Source organism: Sturnira hondurensis, unplaced genomic scaffold, assembly GCF_014824575.4.
Source record: "Sturnira hondurensis isolate 20B ecotype Veracruz unplaced genomic scaffold, ASM1482457v3 Scaffold0006496, whole genome shotgun sequence".
In the NCBI taxonomy this organism is placed as follows: domain Eukaryota; kingdom Metazoa; phylum Chordata; class Mammalia; order Chiroptera; family Phyllostomidae; genus Sturnira; species Sturnira hondurensis.
The window spans coordinates 13537223-13560720 of record NW_028079127.1 but is presented as its reverse complement, the minus strand read 5'-3'; the positions used below and the strand labels follow the sequence as shown (position 1 = coordinate 13560720).

Below are 23498 nucleotides of genomic sequence, written 5' to 3'. Positions count from 1 at the left end.
TTTAAAGTTTGTTTTTATGGATTTTAGAGAGAGGGGAAGGAGACAGAGAGAGAAACACCGACCTGCCGTTCCACTCACGGATGCACTGGTTGGTGGATTCTCCTATGTGCCCTGAGCGGGGGTTGAACCCGCAACCTTGGTGTATTGGGACGACGCTCTAAGTGACTGAGCTACCTGGCCGGGGCCAAGTTCTACATTCTTAGTTGACTTGGCCCTGCATTTCAAAAGAGAGTGTTTGCGACTGGGAGCAGTGAACGGGTGTGAGACTCCCGGGCAGGGCTGAGGGGACCCTGGGGGCCCTCCTGGCTCTCACCCACGCCCCACTGTCCTCACTGGTGGTTCTCCAGCCCCCACAGAGAACTCTCCACCTGGCGACCTCCAGGACCACTCGGCAAACCAGGGCAGTTTTGAACAGGAGGCAGTCGGTGGGGAGGAAATCCTTCAGGTGCCCTGGGGCTAAGACAAAGGACACGGAAACAGGACAGAGGCCTGTTCTAAGGTGGGTCGCTCTGGCTTTTTGGAAAAGCGCTGAATCCTGGTGAACCACGAATGCACCTGCGAGGAAGATGCCGCATGACCTCTGCTTCATGATAGTATCATTATAAGAAATCAGCCTCGTGAGCTCCCCCACCCCCAGTGGCCAATCAGAGAACATCAGGGGAGGCTGCAGGAGCAGTAACTTCAAAATGATGGAACCACTTGCACAGGCGTAGTAAAACCCCGCAAAGCTGGCCGGGAAACGCCCACCCTGCAAGAACAGAATCCCTCCGGCCACTGAGGGTCCCTCTCTGCTCGGAGCCCGCAGCTCCCACGCTCTGTGGAGCGAACAGTCGCTTGATCAGTCTGCGCTCTCCCTCTTTGCTGTAGACTCTGTTTGGTTCCATTCGTTGCTCAAAGTCACTAAGAACCTGGGGACCTATACCCACCTGTGATAGCCCGAGCCGACAGGGAGACCCCTCGGAGAGCCTCTGCGAAGCCAGTGAGGGAGGCCAGGCTAACCGGGGAAATTTCTTTTGTTGTTAGTGCCCCACACCCTCCCCTGTGGATGTGTCCACATTTCCCTTGGAGCAAACAGCCCCGGCTGAGTCTAGTGATTACCTCCCTGGGTGACGGAGGGCCGTTATTATCTCCAGCACTGAGGGGTGGCTGAGTGAGGCTGGAGAGAAATGGAACGCTCGTGGAAAACAAATGTACCCCACCCCAGCAACCCCAAGGCTGTTTCTCCTTCTTAAAAGGCAAAGAAGGGTCCGAGTTAGCAGGGGTTGTCTCTTTTGCGGGGGGGAAAATTATTTATAAGCTTTTTCTCGTCTGCTGTCCATCTCTCCTCCTCACCTCCCATCCAGAGCACCTTCAGGTCGCTCAGATGAGCTCCTCTCCTCCCAGCAACTCTGGTTTCTAGACCTGGGAAATGTAATTTGGGTTAAAACTCGATGGGGAGTCGCTGTTGCGGATGGGTTGCCGTGGTGATGGGTTGGGGAGGGGGGCACAGTCTGAGGGATTTGGGTATTTGCAGAGCTTCTGGGCTGGGCTTTGTCTGAGCACCAGTCGGTGGGCCTCCTGTCTCCAGCCCCCACCCCCCGCCCCCACCTTCTGCCTCCCTGAATCCCTGCCCAGTGCTGAGGTTAGGGGAGCGGGGCATTTCCTGGGGTGTCCCAGGCACACCCTTGCTAACAGAACCCTGACTCTGCCCCATGGTGGGGCAGCCTGGGGCTTCCTAGGACAGGGTGTGACCTTCCTGGCCTGGGAGGGGGAGCCTCACAGCCCCCAGCGGAACGCAGGCATTTCCTTCTGGCCAATAACAGTGGGAGGGCGTCTGCCGGGGGCACCTGAGATGCCTTCCCCTCTGACTAGGAGTAAATAGGGGTGGAAATACTCACCTGTGACTCCTGATGCAGCCAAGAACCAGAGACAAGGCCTCGCAGCTGCGCAAGGGGAGCCCAGAGCTTGAAGAGAAGGGGAGCCGATGGACATGCCGAGGTGTGGCCGCACACTGCTCCCCTTGTCCCAAAACTGGGACCCCCCAGACCTCACGTGGCAAAGGCCCACCCTTTCGCACCTTGGAATGTAATCTTATTTGGGAGTAAGGTCTTTAAACAGATAATTAAGTTAAAATGAGGTCTTTAGGGACCCTGATCGTAATGAGGATTAGGGTTGTCATCAATAACCAATGAATTACAATCGACCCCTCACAATCCAATACCCCTGGTCTCTTTGCAAGAAGAGGAAATGCACACCCTGACGTGGGCACACCCGGGGACGACGATGGGAAGGCCCGGGGAGAAGGAAGAGGTGCGCACCCCGGGCAGACAGGCCTCGCATGAAACCAACCCTGCCAGCGCCTCAACCTTGGACTTCCGGCCTCCAGAACTGTGACAAAATCAAACTGCAGTTCCCGCTGCCCGATCCACAGGACTTTGTTACGGTCACCCCAGGAACCTAAGACATTGCTGAAGCCCACACGGGCTTAGGGAACAAAATGACACTGTCCCGGACTCGAAACGGCTTTAATGATGAGAAAATGTGTGAGAGAGCACATGAGAGGCAGCAAGTGCAACGACCAAGGTGGCCTCGGGCACCACTCGGCACCGTTACCAGGGACCCGGGTTTCTCCATCCTCCTGCCCTCCCCGCCAGCTGCCTGGGAGAGCCTTGGGCTGGCTCCTCATGGTGCCAGGGTGGCTGCCACAGCTCCAGCTGCCTCCCGCAGGTGGCCCTGTGCAGAGGCAGGAATAGGCTCTGGAATGTCCCCACACGCCTGTGCTGTGTAGGGGAGGGAAGCCCTCCCATCTCGTCTCCTTGGCCAGAAAATGCGAACCTCATCACGTCTCACCTTACTCAAAACGTTGCAGCCGTTCTGCGTGGCTGAGACAGAAGCCAGACTTCCTCAGCTCTGCCCTCCCCCCTCGGAGCTCTGCCCGCCCACCCCTGCCGCCCCTCAGCCGCATCACACTCTCTGTTCTTGTTGCCCCTTCAATGCACACTCCACTCCCCTACCCAGAGGTGTTCTAGCAAGGGCCATTTCCTCTCTCGAGGACCTCGTCCCTTCCTGTCCACCAGGCAGATGCGTCCTCACCCTTACGGTCTTTGCCGTCACTTTTTCAGGGGTTCTCCTTCTTCCCCGAAGAGGCCTCCCCTACTCAGAGCCTTCCACACGGCCTGCTTACTCCCAGGCTCGGCGGGAGGCTGCCCTCCGGAGAACTGACCTGCGCCCCTCTACCCCTGCGAACCCCTGAAATGCCACAGCGGTTTGCTGGCTCTCCTTCCTCTTCTTGGCACCCGCAGCATCCCGACCGGCACCCCGAGTCAGGGATTAAACTTTTCTGGGGTAATCGAACACCCAAGACACGATTCTGCCCCAGGTGAGCACGGCGGCTGTGCTGCGAGCTCGGGTAATTTGGGAGGCGAGCTGTCCACCTTTGAAACATTGGAAACAACCGATAGAAGAGGAAATTTTGATACAGCTCCTTGATGGCATATTATGTATCGATTTTTGTAATCGTCACGATAATACGGCTGGGTGTGAATGTCCCTACGAGACTGAGTAAGGAAATGAGGGACGGTACGGGGTTTTGCAGCCGTGTCTCTGTCCGGCTCGGTCTCTCCCCTGGGCGCACGCCCCTCCCCCAGGACGGCTCTGTGTCCCAGCCTGGACACCCTGCTTGTCCTCGGAGCTTGGGCTCCAACACCACTCCTCAGGGTGGCTCCCCGAGGCCCACACCGTGTGCCTTCCTGTAACTTCCCTGGGCATCCCTTCCAACCCCGACCCCCCGAAACCGGGCTCTCAGTTTGTTCATGTCATTGTCTCAGCTGGACTGTGACCCCCGGGGGCGGGGAGGGCTGTCTCACTCATTGCCCCATCTGTCACTGGGCGTGGAACTGGCACCCAGTGAGGTGAGTGCAGGAGTTTCCTGCCTGTGACTGAGCAGCTCAAACCACAGAAATCCATTCTCTCAATGTTCTCAGGGCCCCAGATTCCCACCTCAGGTGTCGGCAGGGCTCCATCTGAAACCTCCGGGGAACGTCCCCACCTCTTCCAGCTTCCGGTGGGGGCCAGCGTGCCCGGGCTTGCTGCAGACGCCTCACTGCAGGCCCTGCCTCGCTGTCCCGCGGCGCTCTCCCCGTGTGTCTGCACGTCTCCTCCCACAGTGGGTATCTGTCCCCGGGACTCTTCTCTCCGCATAAGGACCCCAGTCACAGTGATCAGGGGTCTCATGTCAATGTGATCATCTGCAAAGACTCTCTATCCAGATAAGGTCACATTTCCGGGTACCAGGGGTGAGGACAGGGACTTGACCTTTTGGGGGGACACAATTCTGCCCCTAGCATGAGGAAGCTGGGGAGGGAGGGAAGACGGGACACATCGGGGATATGAAGCTGGGAGTCACTCCCTGACCCCAAGCTGCTCCCTGTGCCCACCCGGCCGGCATGCCAGGACTCACACCTTGTCACCCAGTCCAGATGGGGACCCAAGAAGGCTGCGCGTGTCCAGGCATGTGGCCCCAGACCCCTGATCGAGACCCTCCGGGCCACGCGTGGATTCTCCGTCTGGGCAGCTGCCTGGGTGAGTCCAGGAGCCACCAGTGTGAGGGGCCAGAGGACAGACGGGGCATGCAGTCACTCACATCCCTGAGCTCGCTGACCGACAGGCTGCTGCCACCTCCCTGGAGGGTCTGGGTGGGGACTTCTACCTCCATGACTTCCTGCACCTGCTCACCCCCTCCACTCAGACACTGGGCTGTCACCAGCCTCTCCAGCAGGCGTGCAGCGGGGGGTGGGGGTGGGGTGAATGACCATCCCATGCTGGTCTCCAGCCACCTCCACCTGTGTGATGGAACTAGGGCGGGGCTGGGGAGAGACGCACACGTGGCCAGCCCCTCAGAGACCTTCTGTGACAGCTGCTGCCCCCTCCTCCTCATTTCCAAATCTCCCTAAGGGGGGGAGGGACCCGGGACATGGAGAGAGAGACCCAGAGAGAGAGAGACAGAGAGACAAGTCGGGGGAGACAGACAGGCCAGCTGGGAGGAGGGCCGGCTGTCTGGCAGGCAGCCTGACCCACCAATCCCCCCCACTCCCACCCCACCCCACCCCACGAGGCTCCACTGCTCCGCCCACACTAATAAACTCGAAACTCCAGTGACTGGAGCAAAGGATTTAGATTAACATTTAAATTGACGCCGGGCGAGAAACCTGGAGGCCCGGGTCGCTGACGTGACTCCGTTAACTTGTTCTGTGACCTGGGGCAGAAATTTAAAATGATCTTCCCTCATCAAGCTGCCCTCCCCACTGCCCTCCCCCAACCCATGGGAGGTCGGGGGTGGGGGCAGACCCCCAGGGCTTCACCCTTCCCCACTGTCCACCCTGCATGGGGTGGGGTCAGCCTTTTACCTGAGATGTCCGGCTGGACCAGAGAGCTTGGCCTTTCTCCAGCCAGGGGGCTGGGGCTCTGGGCAGCTGGTGCCCGAGCAGAGCAAAGAACCTCCAGCCACCGCCTCCCCTCCAGCGGAGCTTAGGGACATTGATGACTGCCATCCACTCAGTCACTACAGGGGAGCCCCCTCACGGAGCCCCCGAACCTGGGGCTGAGCTGGTGGAGCCCCGGGGCCCCCCCGAGCCTGCCGGCTCCACCCAGAGAGTGCACAGCACCCCTAACTCACGGGTTCTGAGACGAGGGTCTACGGGAAAGCTGACAGATGCTTGGGATCCTGGTTCTGGGGCGGCCACCAGGTCACCTTGGGGATTCCAAGAGCCAGGGATCTCTCAGGGGGTGGGGAAGGGGCCCACTGAGGGGCTGCATGCGGGCCCCACGCCGCACACTGACCTTTCGTTCCCTGCTTCCAAGGGACCGGTCTCCACTTTTCCCCCTTCACGAAGCAGGAGTCAAGGACGTTGGGACTGTCCACAAAACCCTACCCCTTCCTCCCCCACTCCCGCCTGGCCTGGACAGCAGCCTGTGCTCTCGGCTGTCCGCCAGGACCCGAAACCACCCTCAGCTGGGAACGGCCACCCTCGCCGTCCCCCCCGAGAGGCCTCCTGGCCCAGCCAGGTGCCCCAGGTGAATACTCTCCACATGAGCCTGGTCCCCGCTGGTGGGCTCTGCCTGGCTGGTGGGGGCCCCCACTGAGAGATGTGGGACCGTTTGTCCTGGCTCCTGCCCTGGGGGCAGAGGGTCCCACTGGCCTGGGTGGGCAGCGAGTGCCGAGCTGAGCGGTCTTGCGGGGGCTGGGGGATCCCCCTCCGGGGGGGGGCATCCTCCACTCACCTGCCTTCACTCACTACACCCTGGTCCTGATGGCCCGAGCCCAACTCTGTCCAGGCTGTCACCGCAAGGGCCACACAACTTCCATTCGGGAAGGTTCCAGAACACCCAGAACACATGACTCTAGAGCAGCCTGTGGCTGTGGCTGGCTGTGAAGAGCTGGAAAGAAAGTGTGTTCTCTGAGTGTGGGGGTACAAGTGTCCATACTGGGGGTGAGGGGGGGACAGGGAGGGGGGGCCGCGTACAGCTCTGCTGCCGAGCACAGTGCGGTGTGGGTGGCCCCGGCCGTCTTTGGTGCCTCTGGCCGTGGGCAGTCAAACCTCACTGCTGGCAGTGACCTTGGAGAGACAGGCTGCTTTTCCGGGGGCCTGGGGACCCGGGAGGACTGGGTGCCCTCCTGAGGCTCACCGTTCCGACGTGTGTGATCACGGTGCCCGGCTGCAGAACCCCCAGACTAAGGGTCACCTGGCCAGGAAGGGACAGAGTCAGGTCAGCTGCCGGGCTCTTGATCCAGGTGCTGAAGTGGTGGCTGGGGCCACTGACCCCTGTGGACACACTCACGGGCGTGCACGGTGCCTCAGGGGGAAACCCGGGTGGGTATGCACGGCTGGAAGGAGGCGGGGCGTGGGCAGCGCAGCTCTCGCCGTGGTTTTCGTTGGCCTCTGGGCCAGTGCAGCCAGAGCCACCGGCACGTTCGGACATGTAAGTAGGAAACAGCATTGACATTAATGTCGGGGGCGGGTCAGCATCCAGATGCTGGGTGTCTCAGGGTTACGCCGTCCTCAAAAAAGGGGCTCCGAAATGCAGTGCTGGGTCGGGGTGGGGTGGAGTCAGAACACCTGCATGCCTCAGTTCCAGGCCCACAGCCCCTCGTCCACCACCCCTGTCCACGGTCGGGGCAAAGACAGTGAGTCCCAAATCAGCTTCCCTTAGAGCTAACAGCTTTACTTCTCTCCATGTGGGCGAGGATTCTCCGCTGGGCCGCGGGGCCACCTGCCCACCACAGCTGCGTTCTGGAGGTCCCTGCCGTTTCAAATCCCGCAACACGGTATCTTTGGGAGCAAAGCCGCCCCGGTTGCGATTAATGTGACCTGGTGTGGGTCTCTGAGAGACAGAGCACAGCACCCTTTGTTCTTTCAAAAAGCAGATTTTTAATGAGAAAGCAAAACATACACGGTTTACAGAAACACAAAGGGGCCCTGACTGGTGTGACTCGGTGGGCTGGGCGTCATCCCACAAAGCGGAAGGTCACGGGTTCGATTCCCAGTCAGGGCACCTGCCTGCGTGGCGGGCCAGGTCCCCAGCTGGGGCGCGTGTGAGGGGCAACCGATCCATGTTTCTCTCACACATCGATGTTTCCCTCCCTCTCTTCCTCTCTCTCGAAAAATAAATAAATAAAATCTCAGGAACAAAACAAAGGGTGTGAGGGGCGCAGAAGGACGAGCCCCCGCCTGGCTGTCTCGGGAAACCGTCCGCTGCTGCTGGTGCGGAGGCAGCCGGGGGACGAGAGTCCACCGGGTCCCCGGGGGTCCCCGGTCCCTTGGCCGTGGCCCGGAGGTAACGGGTGCCTTCTGTCCTTGTGTAGCATGCAGAGCTCTGATGGACGAGGTGGAGCACGACGTCACCAAGGCTCGGCAGGCGAAGACCCAGGTGGGCTCCCTCCGAACGCACCCCGACGGGACGCGGGAGAGGACAAAGGTAGCAGGCAGGAAATTCTGTGCCGGTCTAATTGCGGATATAGGCAATTACCAACCATCTATCCAAACAGCGGTTGGTCTTAATCTCCTAGCCTTTCCCCTGTTCAGGGTGTCAGCTCTAAATTGCTTCAGGGTCCTGGGGGACTGAAAGTAATCTTTAAGCTTGAAATTGAAGTCTCCCTCCCAGCACCTAAATTTTGTGTCTCGTCAAGTCGCAAGACATTTGGGCACCGTCGCTCATCAGGATAAAAACAGCCCTTCCATGGCCGCTGGGCGAGGCCAGCAGGGTGCCCGCAGTGGCCCCAGGGGCTGCATGGAGACCCTCCAAGCCTGGGCTGCCCCCTCGGCCTCCTCCCAAGACCTGCAGAGGTTCCTCATGAGGTCAGGAGGCCAGATGCACCTTCAGGACTGGCTCAGGCACTCGTCCCAGGGGACAGGAGGACGCTCTTCCTCCATGGGGACAATTCAGAGAGAGCCCTGTTCCCTGAGGCTTGGGGGAGGGGTCTGAGAAGTGAGGTGGGGTGGGACCGGGCCGCCGTGAATTCCGGTTCCTGTCTCACCCCCCCTGGAAGCACTAGGGCGGTAAGTACTCAGAGCAGGTAAGCCAGCATCCATGTCCCCCGAAGTGACTCGTCATGGGGGGAGGTGCCCCAAGGTGTCTACCTGTCTGTCTCACTCAGAGCAGAAATTGGCTTTGGATTTCTTCCTGTTTCGTCCCAGCTGGGCCATCTACTTTCTCTCCTCTTTCTGGAATCTCGTGCCCTTGAAGGGGACGGGAGCGAGGCTTGGCCGCCCCTTGCGAGAGGTGAAGCGTGATGTTTGAACTCATCTGAGTTGGGAGGATGTGAGGGATGGTTCTTTCCTGGTCTGACCAGGGTGGGGAATGCAGGGGTCTCTCCTGAGCTCCCTGTCCCCTGAAGTTACACCCGAGGACAGGCCGTTGACTCCATAGCAGACCTCGTTTCCCGCCTCCCGGGGTCCCTGGGTCTGGGTGGTCATGGCAACCAGCAGGGAAGGAGCAGCCCTGGTCCTTGAGCCAGGCAGGGCCAGGAGGGTGCGTGGGCAGGCCAGCACAGCTCCAGGAGCGCGTGGTAGAGAGGGGCCAGGGTGCGGATGGCAGGATGGGGCAGGGGTGGGACGAGGGTCCTTGAGGAAGGCCCGGAGGTCCTTTCTTGAGGACCAGCTGTAGGACAGGGAGCCTTTGACGATCTCCGTGTCCTGGCGGCAAGAGGCCTAGTGAACTTGATGCCCGTTTTCAGATGAGAGCGTGCAAGAGCCGGTTAAGCGGGTGGCCACAGGGGCCGGGGCGGCTGCAGGCCTGCACCTGCCTGTGTCCTCCGTGTGGCTCTGGGGTCCAGCGGGAACTCCCTTCTCCTGCCTCCGGCCAAGTCCCAGCAGAGAGACTCAATGGCTCCTGCTCTTTCAAGAACCCACGATCTTCCCCCAGGAAACTGCTGGAACCGCTGGCTCCCGCCCACTCCGAACACTCTCCCCTGCTCTCCCTCAGCCCCCCGTGCCGCTGTGCTCCGGAGCGGGCAGGCTGCTCCGCAAACTCAGGACGCAGGGGGCTGGCCGTGGGAGTCAGGGCCTTTGTGCTGCCTTGGCTGCAGGCCCGGGGGGGCTGGCCCGTGGAGCTGATCCCGAGGCTGCTCTCTCCTGTTGCCTTGCCCACCAGCCTGTGCGGGCTCCGCTCAGTGGTAGTTGGACAAAGAAACTCCTGATCTGGGCGGCTGCCCAGCTGGCAGAGGCCTGCATGACAGGGACATGGCTGGCCGGAGGGGACAATGGACATCCCCCTGCCCATTTCTCCTGCTCCTTCCCCTTTTCCTCGCGTTTCCCCCGGGACAGAAGGAAGCTCTCCTCCACACACGTGTCCAGGCAAGCCACTTTCTCCGTGTCTGTCTGGTGCAGGGGCAGGTCTGGGAGGGCAGGTGGACAGGAGGGACCTGTGACCCGGCCTTGCGTGGTGAGGAGACCCGAGAGGGCTGCTGCTGTGTGTACGTTCTGCCCCAGAGGGAGGGCACGCGGGGAGGAAGTGGCTGCTGCCCGAGCCGGTGGTGTGCACAGGCCTGGGAGGACACGGGAACGGCGGGGACAGACACCCAAGGGGCCCACGGGCCCGCCGACTGCGGCCCGCCTGCGGCCCTTCCCCTCCCCTCTCTCTCTCTCCCTCTTGAAGTTACTCTCCCCTGCACACTCTGCTACCAGCCAGCAGCGCTGCGGCCGTCGAGGACTCACTGGCCCAATCCCGTCCATGCCCGTCCTCATGCACCCTGGTGGGAAGCCTGGGGGGCCCGGCTGGCACTCAGACACCCCTATTTCCCCAGGGCCGGCGGAGCAGCAAGCCCGGATGGCAGGACTGCTGAGTGGGTCTGCACCCGAGGCCGGAGTCCCACCCTCTCTCCACGCCCAGCCAGCCCCTGGCCCCAGCTAGCGGGGCCAACTCTCCAAGGGCGGGGACCTGCCCCAGGCTGTGTGCTGGGTCTGGGTCAGCACCACTGGCCACCAGCCCAGGCTGCCACTGCCCCCTGCGGCCTCTTCCTCCTCAGCCTGGGAGGGCTTGGGGACACGAGCAAGCATGTGTATGGTGTATGTGTGTGTGTGCGTGTGCACACAGCAGTCAGGGGACTGTCTGTGGCCCAGGAGAAAGGCACGCTTTTTCTGCTGGCTGTTGCCAGGGCTGCTTGCAGGCCTGGGGGCCCTGGGCCCAGAGGTCTCCGTGGGGCCTTGTGCTGTTCCGGGCAGGGCCAGCAGGGGGACCTGGTCCCCAGGGCTGCAGTCCTGGCTGTGGCTCTGCAAGGGTTTAAACCCCCTCCCTGCCCCGCCCCAGACCACAGGGATTAAAAATTCATGCTGTCCCCAGGGGATATGAGGCAGAGGGATGAGTAAAATTAAAAGGGTAGGAGGTGGTTTTTAATTCTCCCGGTGGGGGTTGGGGCCGAGAAGGAAGGATGAAGAAGGCTGGGAAGTTTGTCCCTGGGACTGAGGCCTGAAGGACAGACGGCCCCCAGGAGCAGGTAGTTTACACGGCGGACCCCGCAGGGATGGGCCCTGTGGTCAGGGGGGCTCGGGCTTTCCCAACGAGGGACGAGGGACACGGGGTGAACCGTGGGTCCTGAGGACAGCGGCCAGGGTGCCTGCCTGGGCCTGTCTGTGCCCGGCTGTCAGCTGGGGGGTCTGCAGCCTCTCCTGCCCCCTCACCCACCTGGGAAATGCACTTAAAAGGGAGGCGAACAAACCTCCGTTTTGCCTTAGGAATCCTTTTGGAATCGGCACCCGTGGCTCCCGCTTTCTCTAACGGGTATCTCACTGGTTTGCCGCCTAAAAGAGAGAGGGGTCGTCCGGGGGTGCGCGGGCGGGAGGCTGAGAGGTGCGAAGGCCCTCTGTCTGGGGTTCAGTGGGTCGGGGTGACTGCCGTCAGGCAAAGCCGGGAGACCCCGTTTCTGCGGTTACTGTGTGTGGGGCGTGCCAGTGACCAGCTCACCGCACCCCTTATTCTGCCTGCTTTATTCTGAGTCCCTCTAATGGCAGTTCCAGGTCCCTAGAGGTGTCCTGCTGTCCTTTATCTGGAAGTATGCAAAGCCGGCTGGGAGATCCGCTGCAGAATTTCTGGTGGTTCTTCCGTGACACAGGGGACCCGAGCGTCGTTTGTTTTCTGACGGCAGACTGAGGGAGGAAGTGAATTCCGGTCTGACCCGAGAGACGAACTTAGTTCGTATGGCGCTCCAAGTCGCCTGCCTGTGGGTCCATTAGCCTGGCCAGCCGCTGGTTTCCATGCTAGGGGGTCTGTTTGTAGTGAGAGACGACCTTTTTTTTTTTTTAACACAAATTCTCTTCAGCCGAACTCAAGGAAAAATCCCCAATCTCCTCCTCCTTTAGAAGGAGAAGGCAGAGGCCACACAATATTTTAAAGCAACGTCACCCAGAGGTGTCCTGGTTCCAAAAGAGTGAAGAATTCCTACCTTGAAAGAACAATTGAACAATGAAACCCACCCAGTGGAAGAAGCAGCCTCTGATCTCCAGCGAAGTGACCAGGCAGACGCCTCTGTCCCCTCTGTCACCCAGGGCCTTGACATCCTGCCGGGAAAGTTCCTGCTGCCATCTGCTCGCCGGTTTGAGCCCCCCAAGGCTCCAAGGACATGCAAATATATAAGAAATTATGTGAACAGGGGCACACCTCCACGGGACAAGGAAATGGCCCACCCTGTACTGCTGAGGGACCAGCCGAGGGGGCAGGATTTGAGTAGCCTGCAGAAAATTCGGGCCAGCCAGCGGCAGGCGGCCAGCAGCCCACAGGGCGCCGCATGCTCGGCAAACCCTCTCCGACGGTCCAAACACGTTTTTAACCTCTGAACGTCATCCCACATTCACATGTCACGACTGTCTACTCACCACCGCGGTGAGGTCACACAATTTCGAGGGGAAGAAAGTCTTTGAATTGAGCTTAGCGGGAAGCACCAATATGGACACCATTCCCCGAATTTCAACTTTGAAAAACATTGGCACCAGCCAAGTAGCTCAGTGGGTTAGAGCGTCGTCCCCATCGGCCAAGGTTGTGGGTTCGATCCCCACTCAGGACACACACAAGAATCAGCCAATGGATGCATCGATATGTGGAACAACTAACTGACGTTTCTCTCTCTCTCTCTCCCGAACATCAATTAAAAAGTAACAAACGTTGAACGTAGAAGAAGGCAAAGAAGATTAATAGTCAAGAAACTCAGCCAAACTTTTCTCTTTTGGGGAGAGTCTCTCTACAATGTGAAGCCCGTTCACACATGGCATGTGACCACCCGGATGTGGGCAGCCCCTCTGGTCAGCAGGGCTGTAGGCCCAGTGTGTGCACCCAAGGGGCCGGCAGGTGGGTCTGCACGGGCCTTGTCAGCCAAGGATGCCAAGATCTGTGTACATTGCCTTCGACCTGGACACAACCTCGTGGGAGACCAAGGCCCTGGGACGGTCCATCGAGTGTCAGACAGTAGTGTCCACCAGACTCACCAGAAACTTCCACTTTGGAACCAGGGACCATGGTTACAGTTGTCCACTGGGAGGAGGGGTCGCTCCCCGGGGGACATGGGACACAGTATGCAGACCTTTTGGTTTTCACAGTTGGAGGGGACAGGGTGTTCCTGACATGTTGTGGGTCAAGGCCAGAAAGCTGCTGGACATCCTGTGAGAGCAGGCCTGTCCCCACCACCGAAGGTTATCTGATCTTAAATGTCAGCAGGGCCAATGCCAGGAAGCCAGGTCTGTGAAGGTCAGGGATTTTGTCTACTGGGGTCACAACTGCGGTGTCTGGGGACAGCTGTGGCTGAAAGTTTGCAAAGCAGGGCCCCGTGGGAGTTGCCATCTCGGGACTGACCGCTTTCGGACCTTGGGGAAGTCAGATCGAGCTCGGGGCCGGGAGCCCCGACGGGCTTCAGGCGGATTCCAGGTGTTCATGGGTCCCCTTAGGGACACTCAAGTCTCTGATGGCTCTACTTTGGGTTTTCAGATTTTTCTTTCTTAAAAATTTTAAGTTACCAAAGAAACGTGCACGGTGATTTTAACTAAAAATACACAGAAAAAAATTGTAACTCGCTCTCCCCTGCACCCCACTCCATTCCCAGCCCCTCAGGAATGTGGTGATGAGAACACATGGTGATAAGAACAAGGTATCCAGGTGCCCCAGCCAGGTAGGACAGTTGGTTAGAGCATCGTCCCGATACACCAAGGTTATGGGTTTGATCCCCAGTCAGGGCACATACGAGAATCGACCAATGAAGGCGTGAATAAGTGAAGCAACAAATCTATGTCTCTCTCTCTCTCTCAAATCAATAATAAACAAACACACACACCCATTTCCCCAGCTTCCTCCACATTAACTCAGCCTTGTATAAACACGCACCCCTAACGTTTTTTAATTTCTGGATTTTTGTCACTTAAAAATCACGGCAAAGCCATGCTGCCCATGTTCGTCTGGAGAACGTGGAACTGTGAAACTTAAATTCTGTGCTTACAAGCTTCCCTCACGCTGCAGGCGGAACTGGGTGTGCCCCGCCCCCACCCCAGGCCTGCGTTGGCGCCCCGACCCCCAGGTGGCTGTACTGAGCGCTCAAGCAGGTGTTTCGGGGTAAATGAGGTCACGAGGGCGGGGCCATAACTCCCACAGGACTGGCATCCTGATAAGGAGAGAGGAGATCCAGGGCCCGCTCTCAGGCCCTGCGAGGTCCCAGCAAGAAGGAGCTGGCTGCAAACGGAGACGGGGGTTCTCCCCAGGATCCGAATCAGCCGGCCCCAGAACTTAGAGAAATAAATCTCGATTGTTGAGGCCACTCAGAGCTGTGACTCCTTGCTAGGGCAGCCCGAGCTGACTGAGACACCCCATTTACTGAAAATACACCATGAACTCCCACCCCCCCACCCCAGCCCCCAGGTGTGAGCAGAGAGTCCACTCATTTCCTGAGCGGCCGCAGCCCAGTGGGTCAGACCATTCTAGATGGACGGGCCAGCGTTTCGGGTTGTTGCCTCTGCACAGACACCCTGCAGTGAGGCTCCCCAACCGCATGTCTCCTGGGCTGCCCACTGGACTTCTACAGGGCGTTTCCCAGAGGGCAGGGGCCAAGGGCACCGACACCTGCCCTTGCATCCACCTCACCCAGTTACTTTCCCCGAAGGCTGCCAACAGCACACAGACACCTTCCTTTTAAAAATACTTTATTTATTTATTAGAGAGGGGAAGGGAGGGGGAAAGAGAGGAAGAGAAAGAGCAATGTGTGGTTGCTTCTTATGCGCCCCCTACTGGGGAGCTGGCCCACAACCCAGGCGTGTGCCCAGACTGGGAATCGAACCAGCGACCCTATGGTTTGCAGGCTGGCGCTCAATCCACTGAGCCATACCAGCCAGGGCACAAGCACCTTCCTGCGTTTTTTTCCCCAGGGCTGCGCAGTGCCACTCCTGGGTTTGGGGTAACTTCCTAAATGCAGACTGGTGTGTCGGTCTGTCCTCCTGCCCCTTGCCCAGCCCCTGGGGAAGCATATTTTCACAAGCACGTTGCTCGCTCAGGTTTTTCGTGTTGCCACGGATGCTTTATCCGCTTTCTCTTGTGGGGTCTGTCTCGTGGGTTATAACTGGTTCTCACGTCCACGTGCCCAGGCAGGGGCTCCGGTCTGACCTACAAGCTGCACACTCATGTTCCTGGTTTGAATGGCTCTTCTCAGAATGGCTCCAGGCGGCTCCTCCTGGTGGAAAAAGGCCTCCTGAAAGTTTTCTGGGTTCTTCTCTGGCAATTTGTGCCTTTAGGTTTAAACACGGACTCCATACGGCATGCGGTTTGGGGGTGAGGTGTGACGAGCAGTCAGCTAACGTCTGGGTGGAAGCAACTCCCCTGTGCTGGCGCCGTTTCGGGGGGGGGGGGTGGGCCTTCAGGGAGGCAATTCGGGGGCAATGCGCTCAGGGGGTGGGGCCCTAGTCCTATAGGACTGGTGTCCTCGTAAGAATTAGCGAGACACTTGGTCAGCCTTTTACAAAGATGACTTTGTCACAGGCCAAAATGCAGACAGCCCTCGCAGGTTTTGAACATCAGAAGTGTCCTCATACCTTTTCTAGAGCATTTCTTGAACTCTGCATGTGACTCTGGTTATTTGTGTGCAGTCGGCCCCCTTCTCCGTGGTAGCGTTACCTGCAGTTGGTCAACAGCAGTCCCCAAATGCTACACGGAAAATTCCAGAAATAAACAGATCGTCCGTTCCGAGCAGCGCGACCAGGTCTCAGGCCGTCTGCTCTCAGAAGGTCGGCAGTTGGCGAGACAAAGAGCACACTTTGGGGACTTTCATCGCAGTGTATTGTGATCATGGTTCTGTTTTATTTTTCGTTGTTACCTTCCCACTGAGTCTAAGTTGCACGTTGAACTTTCTCACAGGTGTGCACATTCGGGAACAACCTAGTGGAGGTGGGGTTCGGCACTATCATGGTCTCAGGCATCCACTGGGGGGGGTCTTGGCTCGTCTCCCCCTCCTATAAGGGGGGGGCGACGATACGTCTTTCATCTTGCACCCCCAACCCCCCACACCACATCATGTGATCATTTGCCCGCAGCGCATTCTCAATGGCTGTGAGAGGAAAGAAGGAAAATAAACAAGCACTTGCTGGATAGGTTTGCCCCTTCCCTGCCGAGAGGCTGGACACTCCTCCCCTCCGGGAGGCCTGGAAGGGGTGGAATGCGGAGGAAAAGGAAGAGGGTCGGCCCCCCTTGACTTCCTGGTGTGTAAACCAGTGACGTTACAATGCCTGTGTTTTGCCCAACGGCACTCGGGGTCCCCCTGCCCACCGCCCCCTGCTGGGAAAAACTCCAGAGGCGGAGTTCCAGCGACAAAGAAGGCTTTATTCAAAAGCTTCACAATTTTGGAATAATAGCTTTCCATGAACATTTGTCACTTAAGCCTATCAATTAAGGTTAAACTCTTTAACTCCTTAGTCCAGGCTTTAATCACTTAAGTCTCTGAATTAAAACTAAACTCTTTAACTCTTCAGCCACAGCTTTAACCACTTAAAGCTATCAATTAAGCCTGAACTTGTTAACACCTGAGTTCTCCTAGCGTTTCCCTAGGAGATAATTTTAATTATCTTACTCCAATAGACCAGGGGTGTCAAACTCATCTTCATGGGGGGCCACATCAGCCTCTCAGTTGCCTTCAAAGGGCCCGAATGTAACTTTAGGACTGTATGAATGTAACTACTCCTTAACAGTTAAGCGAGAGCTTGGTGCTGCCTGGCTGGGTAAAGCAAGGTGGAGGGCTGGACTCAGGCTACGGGCCTCGTGTTTGCACCTGTGCAACAGGGTTAGTTTACAAACTAAAACTATGTAAGATACAAAGCTGCACAATTTTGGAAGAATGGGAGGCTTCTGCCTAAGAGCCTGTTCCCTCTAGAACAACCCTGTCGCCCTCTGCCAGCCCAGCCCAACCCTAGGCTGTGTCTGGAGCTCCTTCCCACCCAAAATACTGCCTGTTGGGCAACGCAGGCAACCGTAGCACAATCCACGCATCCTGGACGAAGAAGAGAGACCCAGCGAGCCCTTCTTTTATTTTAGATCTTCTCACCCATAATTCCATGCACCTTGGAGGTGTCCAGTTTCTCAGCCAATCCCGTCCCAGACTGTGGACCCTCTCCCCCTCCGCAAACTCCTCCCACGGCTCCTCCTACTCCTCCCCAGTGCTCCGATTGGACCTCTCCAGGCCCTGTGTGCCAGGCTTGCGCTGACGAAGCCTCGTGGGATGTAGAGAGTCCGTGGGATGAGAGCTGAGCTGCTCGGTGGGAGGGGCTTTGTGCCCTGGTCCATGCCTCTCTCCCAGCGAGCGTCTTCAAGCGCACCCCAGTTTACCAACTAAACTGGATCCCTGCGTGCCAGGCCTCGCCTGCTTCCCTGGGCTCCCAGACACACTCTGCTCTTTCTGGTGTCGGTGCGGGGCGCACTTGAAAGTCACTAACAGTGTCTAGAACATGCACAGAAGCATGAGGTTCTGATTAATGTAATGTTCTGCTTAAGAGAAAAGAGCGACTTTGGCATCTGGGTGCTTGGAGGGATTCAACGCTATCCTTCCGATCCTCAGGGAGGTGATTCAAAACCCCTGAACAGGAAAAAATACCACTGATCCCTGGACCATCCCTCCGACCCTAGAGGGACATAGATCTGGTCCCTTGCAGGGTGGCTGGGGTGCCCCCATCCACAGCCCACCTCCAGCCCGGAGGGTGCCTGGGTCTGGGGGTTCTCACTTTCCGAAAACAGACTTGCACATCTCCGAAGGCTGTGTACCCACACACACCAGGCGCTTCAACAGGACCGGACTCTGTCTGACTCAGGAGGCCAAACGTCTGAAACCCAGGCTTGTTCTCCCTCAGGGAAGACCGTTGCCCGCCTTCTCAGCTTCCAGAGCTGGCTGTTGATCCCTGGCTTAGAGACGCACCCTCCAGTCCTGACCTGTGTCCAAGCAACCACCCCCCTGGGTGCTTGTGTCTTGTGTCCAGATCTTGTAGATCACCTGGGGCGACAGCCCGTCCTAGCCCTGGCTGGGGGGCTCAGCTGGGGAGCCATCATCCCGTGCACGGAAAGCGCGGGGGTTCAATTCCCACTCAAGGCACATGACTAGGTTGCGGGTTCGATTCCCGGTCTGAGCGTGGATTGAAGTCAACCCATCAGTGTCTCTCTCTCTCTCTCACACTCTCTCTCTCTCTCCCCCTCTTTCTCTCTAATATTAATAAGCATATTTTTAACATTAAGACAAGAACCTACTCTAATTCAATATGACTCATCTGAACTAATTACCTCTGCAAAGACCCTGTTGCCAAATAAGTCGGGGTTGGGATGTGGGGGGACACAGCTCCCCTCTTTGGGGCAGCACAGGTGGACCCACAGTAGGTTCTAGAGTTGGTGACCCCAGCTCTGTCCTTGTGACCCCATGAGACTGAATGGGTTCACCTCCCATCCCCCCTTCTCTCCAGGTTTCTTTGTGAGGAGGGTCTCACAAGGGTGGGGTGATGAGCCCTCTGCAGATGCCCCACCGTGTTCACAGGCTGCTCCCACTTGGGGCCGCACTTCCTAACCCTACAGGGGGTGGTGGCAGCTGCCCCTGCCCCTCCAGATCTGGGATAAAGGGGTCAAGGGGAACACCCTGGTGCAGACCCCCAAGAAGCACCGCCCCCTGCTGACCCCAGGGGTGCATGGCTGAACCCCAGCTGCCCTTGGTCTCGGGTCTCTGATCTCACTTCCGGCCCGTGAGCCTGTTCTCGCCTGGGCTGGCTTCGACCGTTTGGCAAGAACATCCCGCCGGCCTGGCATCCAACACGGCACGCAAGTCTCAATACATAATGCACCCTGTAATTCCATCGCACCCAGAACAAGCTGGCGAGACTGTCTGGCATGACTTATCCTCAACAAATCCCTCGTCCTGTTAATTGCTCCTTATCCGGCCGACTGAGAATCGTTTGCCGGCACACATCGGGTGCCGAGCGGGGGGATCACAGGGACTCTGTGAAAGGATTGGCACCGAGCATCCCCAGTGTGGCCCCCACGCGGGGGTCTGACTTTTGTTGCTGTAGCGTGGGGGCTGCTTCTTCCCATGGAACCTTAGGGACAAGAGGGACATGCCAATTTGCTTTTGAGGAAGGTCACAAGGCCAAGAGCCTGAGCCCCCCAGCACCTCCTGCCCTGGAAGCAGGGGCTTTGGGGGCCTCTGTGGAGGGTGAGGTGCCAGGCGTGCCACTGGGGTGCCCAGTGGTGTGGGCACAGGCAGATGGCTCGAGGCAGGACACCACATTTGGGGAGGGGCTCCCACTGGCCCGACACCCAGAGAAGGGCTTCGGCATCTGATGGACCCAGCTGTCCTCTGGGGTCTGCTGCAGGTGTGCCGTGACCTTGGGCAGAGATGTGCCCCGTGGCACAGGACAGGAGCCCGGCTCCACGGACGTTGTCGGGTCGCCAGGAGAGAGGGAGAGAGAGGGGCCTTGGCAGGGAGCAGAGGGGTCGCCATGACAGGCCCTGCGAGGAGAGCAGGGAGCATGGCCCTGAGAGACCCGAGCCTCGGGCATCCACCGGGCGTCCCACACGGAGCTGGCCACAAGGTGCGGGGCAGCACCGGCCAGGGCCTCCGTCCCATCCCAGCCCCACAGTGACCCCCCACGTGAGCTTGGCAAGGCCTCCTGGCCTACGGCACACACAATGGCAGCACCCGCATCACCGGGCTGCGAGGAGGGCCGGGCCAGGGGAGGAGTGACGTTCCACTCCTGGGGTCAGCCCTGTGGGCTCCTGGTCCACTGCTGGCACCGGCCGTGACAGCCCAGGGAAAGCAGCCGGCTGATGGTGTGTGAGTGTGGTGTGGTGCATGGGTGTGCATGTATATGCACATGTGTGCTTGTGTGTGAACACACGTGTGTTGATCACACGTGGAAGGACTAGTGTCCTGTCCTGTAGGCGAGAAGTGCCGTTGGCATCTAGAGAAGGGAAGTCCGGGCCTGGCCAGGGGGGTCCGTCGGTTGGAACGTCGTCCCATAGACCGAAGGTCTTGGGTGGGCTCTCGGTCAGGTTGCGGGTTTGGGGCCTGGTTGGGGCGCATACAACCGATCGATGTGTCTTTCTCTCTCCTCCTGCCCCCTTCTCTAAAACCAGTGGGCATGTCCTGGGGTGAGGATTAAAAAAGATGGGGGAGGCAGGTGCAGGAGACGCAGAGACAGCGCCCCCCAGGGGTGGGTGGGGCTGGGGCCAGCACCAGTCCGCTGGCTGAAGGCTGGAGACCACCTGGGCAAGGGCCCGGGCCAGGGGCTCCCGGAAGGAGCCAGACAGTCACCTCGTGAGGCTCGGAGGCCCGGCTGTCACACGCAGCGATGCTGCCACCGCTGAAAGGTGCTGAGGACCATACGTGAGGGGCAGGCCGGGCTGTGTCTCCCCTGAAACCCTTCACTGTGGACGCTGAAATTTGAATTCCACATCATCTTCACATGTCACAAAATATTCCTGTTCTTTTGATTTTTCCAGCTATTTAAAAACCTGAAAACCAGCCTCAGCTCACAGGCTACACGTAAACCCAGGGAACGCCGTGGGGGGGGCTCCCACAACGGCCAATACGCTCCCTGTGTGGTTTCCAGTGGGGGAGTCAGACTGTAGGTTCTGGGAGGGCAGGGCCCACACTGGTTTGGTTCATTCTGTCTCCCTGTGCCTAGCACAATACCTAGCACATAGTAGGAGCTCAGCACACAGTGGTCGAGTAATTGAACTTCAACTTTGAGGTAGGTGGCCTGCACTGGACTCTCTGCCGTAACGGCTTCTTCGCCTGCTGTTCTCGGGTCTCCTGCCTGTGACACAGGCACCCGTGTCCTGGTCCCCATGGTCCCCAGCACAGTGCTGAGGGGCTGCCGTTAACGAGCAGCCCGGCTCTGCGATCGGCCCAGCCAATGTGGGCCCTGGGGGGCTCGGTCCACCCACAGCCAAGGACCCCGGGACTTGGCAGAGTGGTGACCTAAGATTTCTTCCCTTCAGGGCCAAGGCTGGGTATTAACAAGCAGAAAAGTAATATTTATCCAAATGCACAGAGAATCAGGAAGGAGGGGGTTTAATGGTATCCTTGGGATTATTAATTTTTATTTTATTTTTTTCATCCTTACCCCAGGATATGTTTGTATTGGTTTTAGAGAGAGAGGAAGGGAGGGGGAACATTGATGTGAGAGACAAATGCCATTTGGTTGCCTCTATTTTCTTTTTTCAGATTTTATCTATTATCTTTAGAGGGGAAGGGGAGGAGAGAGGGAAACATCCATGTGTGGATGTGTGGTTGCCTCTTGTGCGCCCCCTGCTGGGGACCTGGCCCACAACCCAGGCATGTGCCCTGACTGAGAATCAAACTGGTGACCCTTTGGTTCGCAGGCCTGCACTCAGTACACTGAGCCACACCAGCTAGGGCCACTTGGTTGCCACTTGTACACACCAAGACCAGGAATCAAACTCAAAATCTTTGTGTGTGTGTGTGTAAGATATTATGTATTTCTTTTTAGAGAGATGGGAAGGGAGGGAGAAGAAAGGGAGAAAAACATCAGTGTGTAGTTGCCTCTGGTGCGCCCCCTATTGGAGACCTTGCTCTCAACCCCCCCCCCCCCGCCATGTTCCCTGACTGGGAATCGAACCAGAGACCCTTTGATTTGCAGGCTGGCACTCAACCCACTGAGCCACACCAGCCAAAGGCAAACCCGCAACCTTTTGGTGTTTCTGACGACACTCCACCCGACTGAGCCACCCGGCCAGGGCTGGACACGCTGATTCACAAGGACCCAGGCTCACGAGTGAGCGCAAGAGCGGTCAGTGAAACAACACCCACAAACCCCCCCTTCAACGAGCACAAAGCTGATGTATCCATGGCCTCTTTCCTCGCTGCAGATGGAGGTCCGGTCTGGTCTCGATGGCCCCTTGCGTTCCGCACCCGTTCTTCTGAGGTCAGGACAGCCGATAGGGACCCGGGGCCCCAGAGCCACCCGACGAGTGAAGACCCAGGTGGCCTTCCCCTCTGGTCATATACCGGGAGTGGACCGGTGGCCGCGCCCTCAGCACCTGCCACGTAACATGTCTGCTCACGACCCGACGCGGGTAAAACCGGGGTGTTTCTGAGACCCCAGAGCCGGGAGAGAGGGGGCGTCGTCCGCGCTGTGGGCAAAGCCACCCCTGCCTGCTGGGGGGTGGGGCCTGACTTTGGGGCAGCAGAGAGGACTCACCGCCTCCTCTCCCCAGGGCCTCGGGCCTGCAGGCTCTGGAGCAGAGCAGGTTCCCAGCCCCTCCCAGCACAGCAAGGGCGGGAGCCCTGTGCTCCACTCGCCAGCCCTGTGCTCAGTCTGCGGAAGATCAGAAATGCGCGCAACAACCGTCAGGCCACAAAGAATGAGCTGAACTATTTTTCAGAGACTCTCCGAGCCCGTCACGTCGTCAAAGAACTCCCTCTCGACAGGTTCCAAGGACAAGTTTTCTGGTGTCCGGTGTCGCCGCCCTTCCCGGCTTCTCCCGGTTTTCCCTGGGAACCAATGAGAGGTCTGGGACTGTGGTGCCCGAGCAGTGGGTGTCCCGTCGACTTCCCGGGAGCCCCTGGCTCTCCCGAAGGTGCTGCCCTGCACAGGCTGGGTCGGGGGGCAGGCCATGGTTTTCAAGTCACTGCACCTCACATTTCGGAGGACAAACCCTTGGATTGGTGCCCATCCCAATGGCCTGTCCTTCTGCCCAGGAGGCCGTGCACCTTCTACGTAGAGCAAGCTGCAGAACATAGAGAGGCAGTCCAAGGGGCTGCCCGTGACTGTCCTTGGCAAGAACCTAAGTCGCTGTGAGCAGACTTGTCGAACCGCAGGGTCCTGGCGGGGCCAGTGCTCCCGGCAGCCTACGTGCCGGGTGCCCAGGGGCCCAGGCGCCAGTTCTGGTCAGATTCTGAGAAGAGGGAAGGGGATAAGGGGCAGTATCATGGGTGAACTCAGGTCACACTGCATGGAGGTCACCTGTCTGTCTTTCTTCTAGGTCATGGGGGGGTTCATCTCCCAACAGCTAGCCCAGGGGCGAGACTACGGTCCTTAAATTTAAATCAGTTTAAAGGCAGTTACGCCCTGGCCGGGTGGCTCAGTGGATTAGAGTGTCGTCTATAAACCAAAAGGTTGTGGGTTCAATCCCTGGTCGGGGGCACATACGGGAGGCAGCCTAATCCTTGTTCCCCTCCTATATCGATGTCCCTCTTGCTCTATCTCCCTCTTCCTCCCTCAAATCAATAAACAAATCCTCAGGTGAGGATTAGAAAAAGCAAAAATAAAAACACCAAGGCAGGGACACACCAGAACAGTTAGCGCTGATCAGAGGAAATGAAATAATAACACTCCACATGCACCTGTGGTTCCTTGGCCAGACCACATGGGGAAGAAGTGGCTTTTGCCCTCCCCCCCACCCCCAGTCTTGCAGGCAAGGGCTCTGGGATTCTTGGGAGGCCGCAGCCGGAGCACGGAGCTGCTTGGAGGAGGGGCTCCCACCCACGTGCGCCGCGGCACGCGCCAGCCAGC

At 58.5% G+C, this 23498-nt stretch overlaps 1 protein-coding gene across 1 annotated transcript in view; it reads left to right on the top strand.

Annotated features, from left to right (window-relative positions):
- Positions 1-7848: 7848 nt before the first annotated feature.
- CNPY1 (canopy FGF signaling regulator 1) overlaps positions 7849-23498 on the top strand; it is a 28440-nt gene continuing 12790 nt past the window's right edge. Inside the window, exon 1 of the mRNA XM_037049950.1 lies at positions 7849-7953. Coding sequence (XP_036905845.1) covers positions 7855-7953 — 99 coding nt within the window. The 5' untranslated portion in view covers positions 7849-7854. The remainder of the gene's footprint in view (positions 7954-23498) is intronic.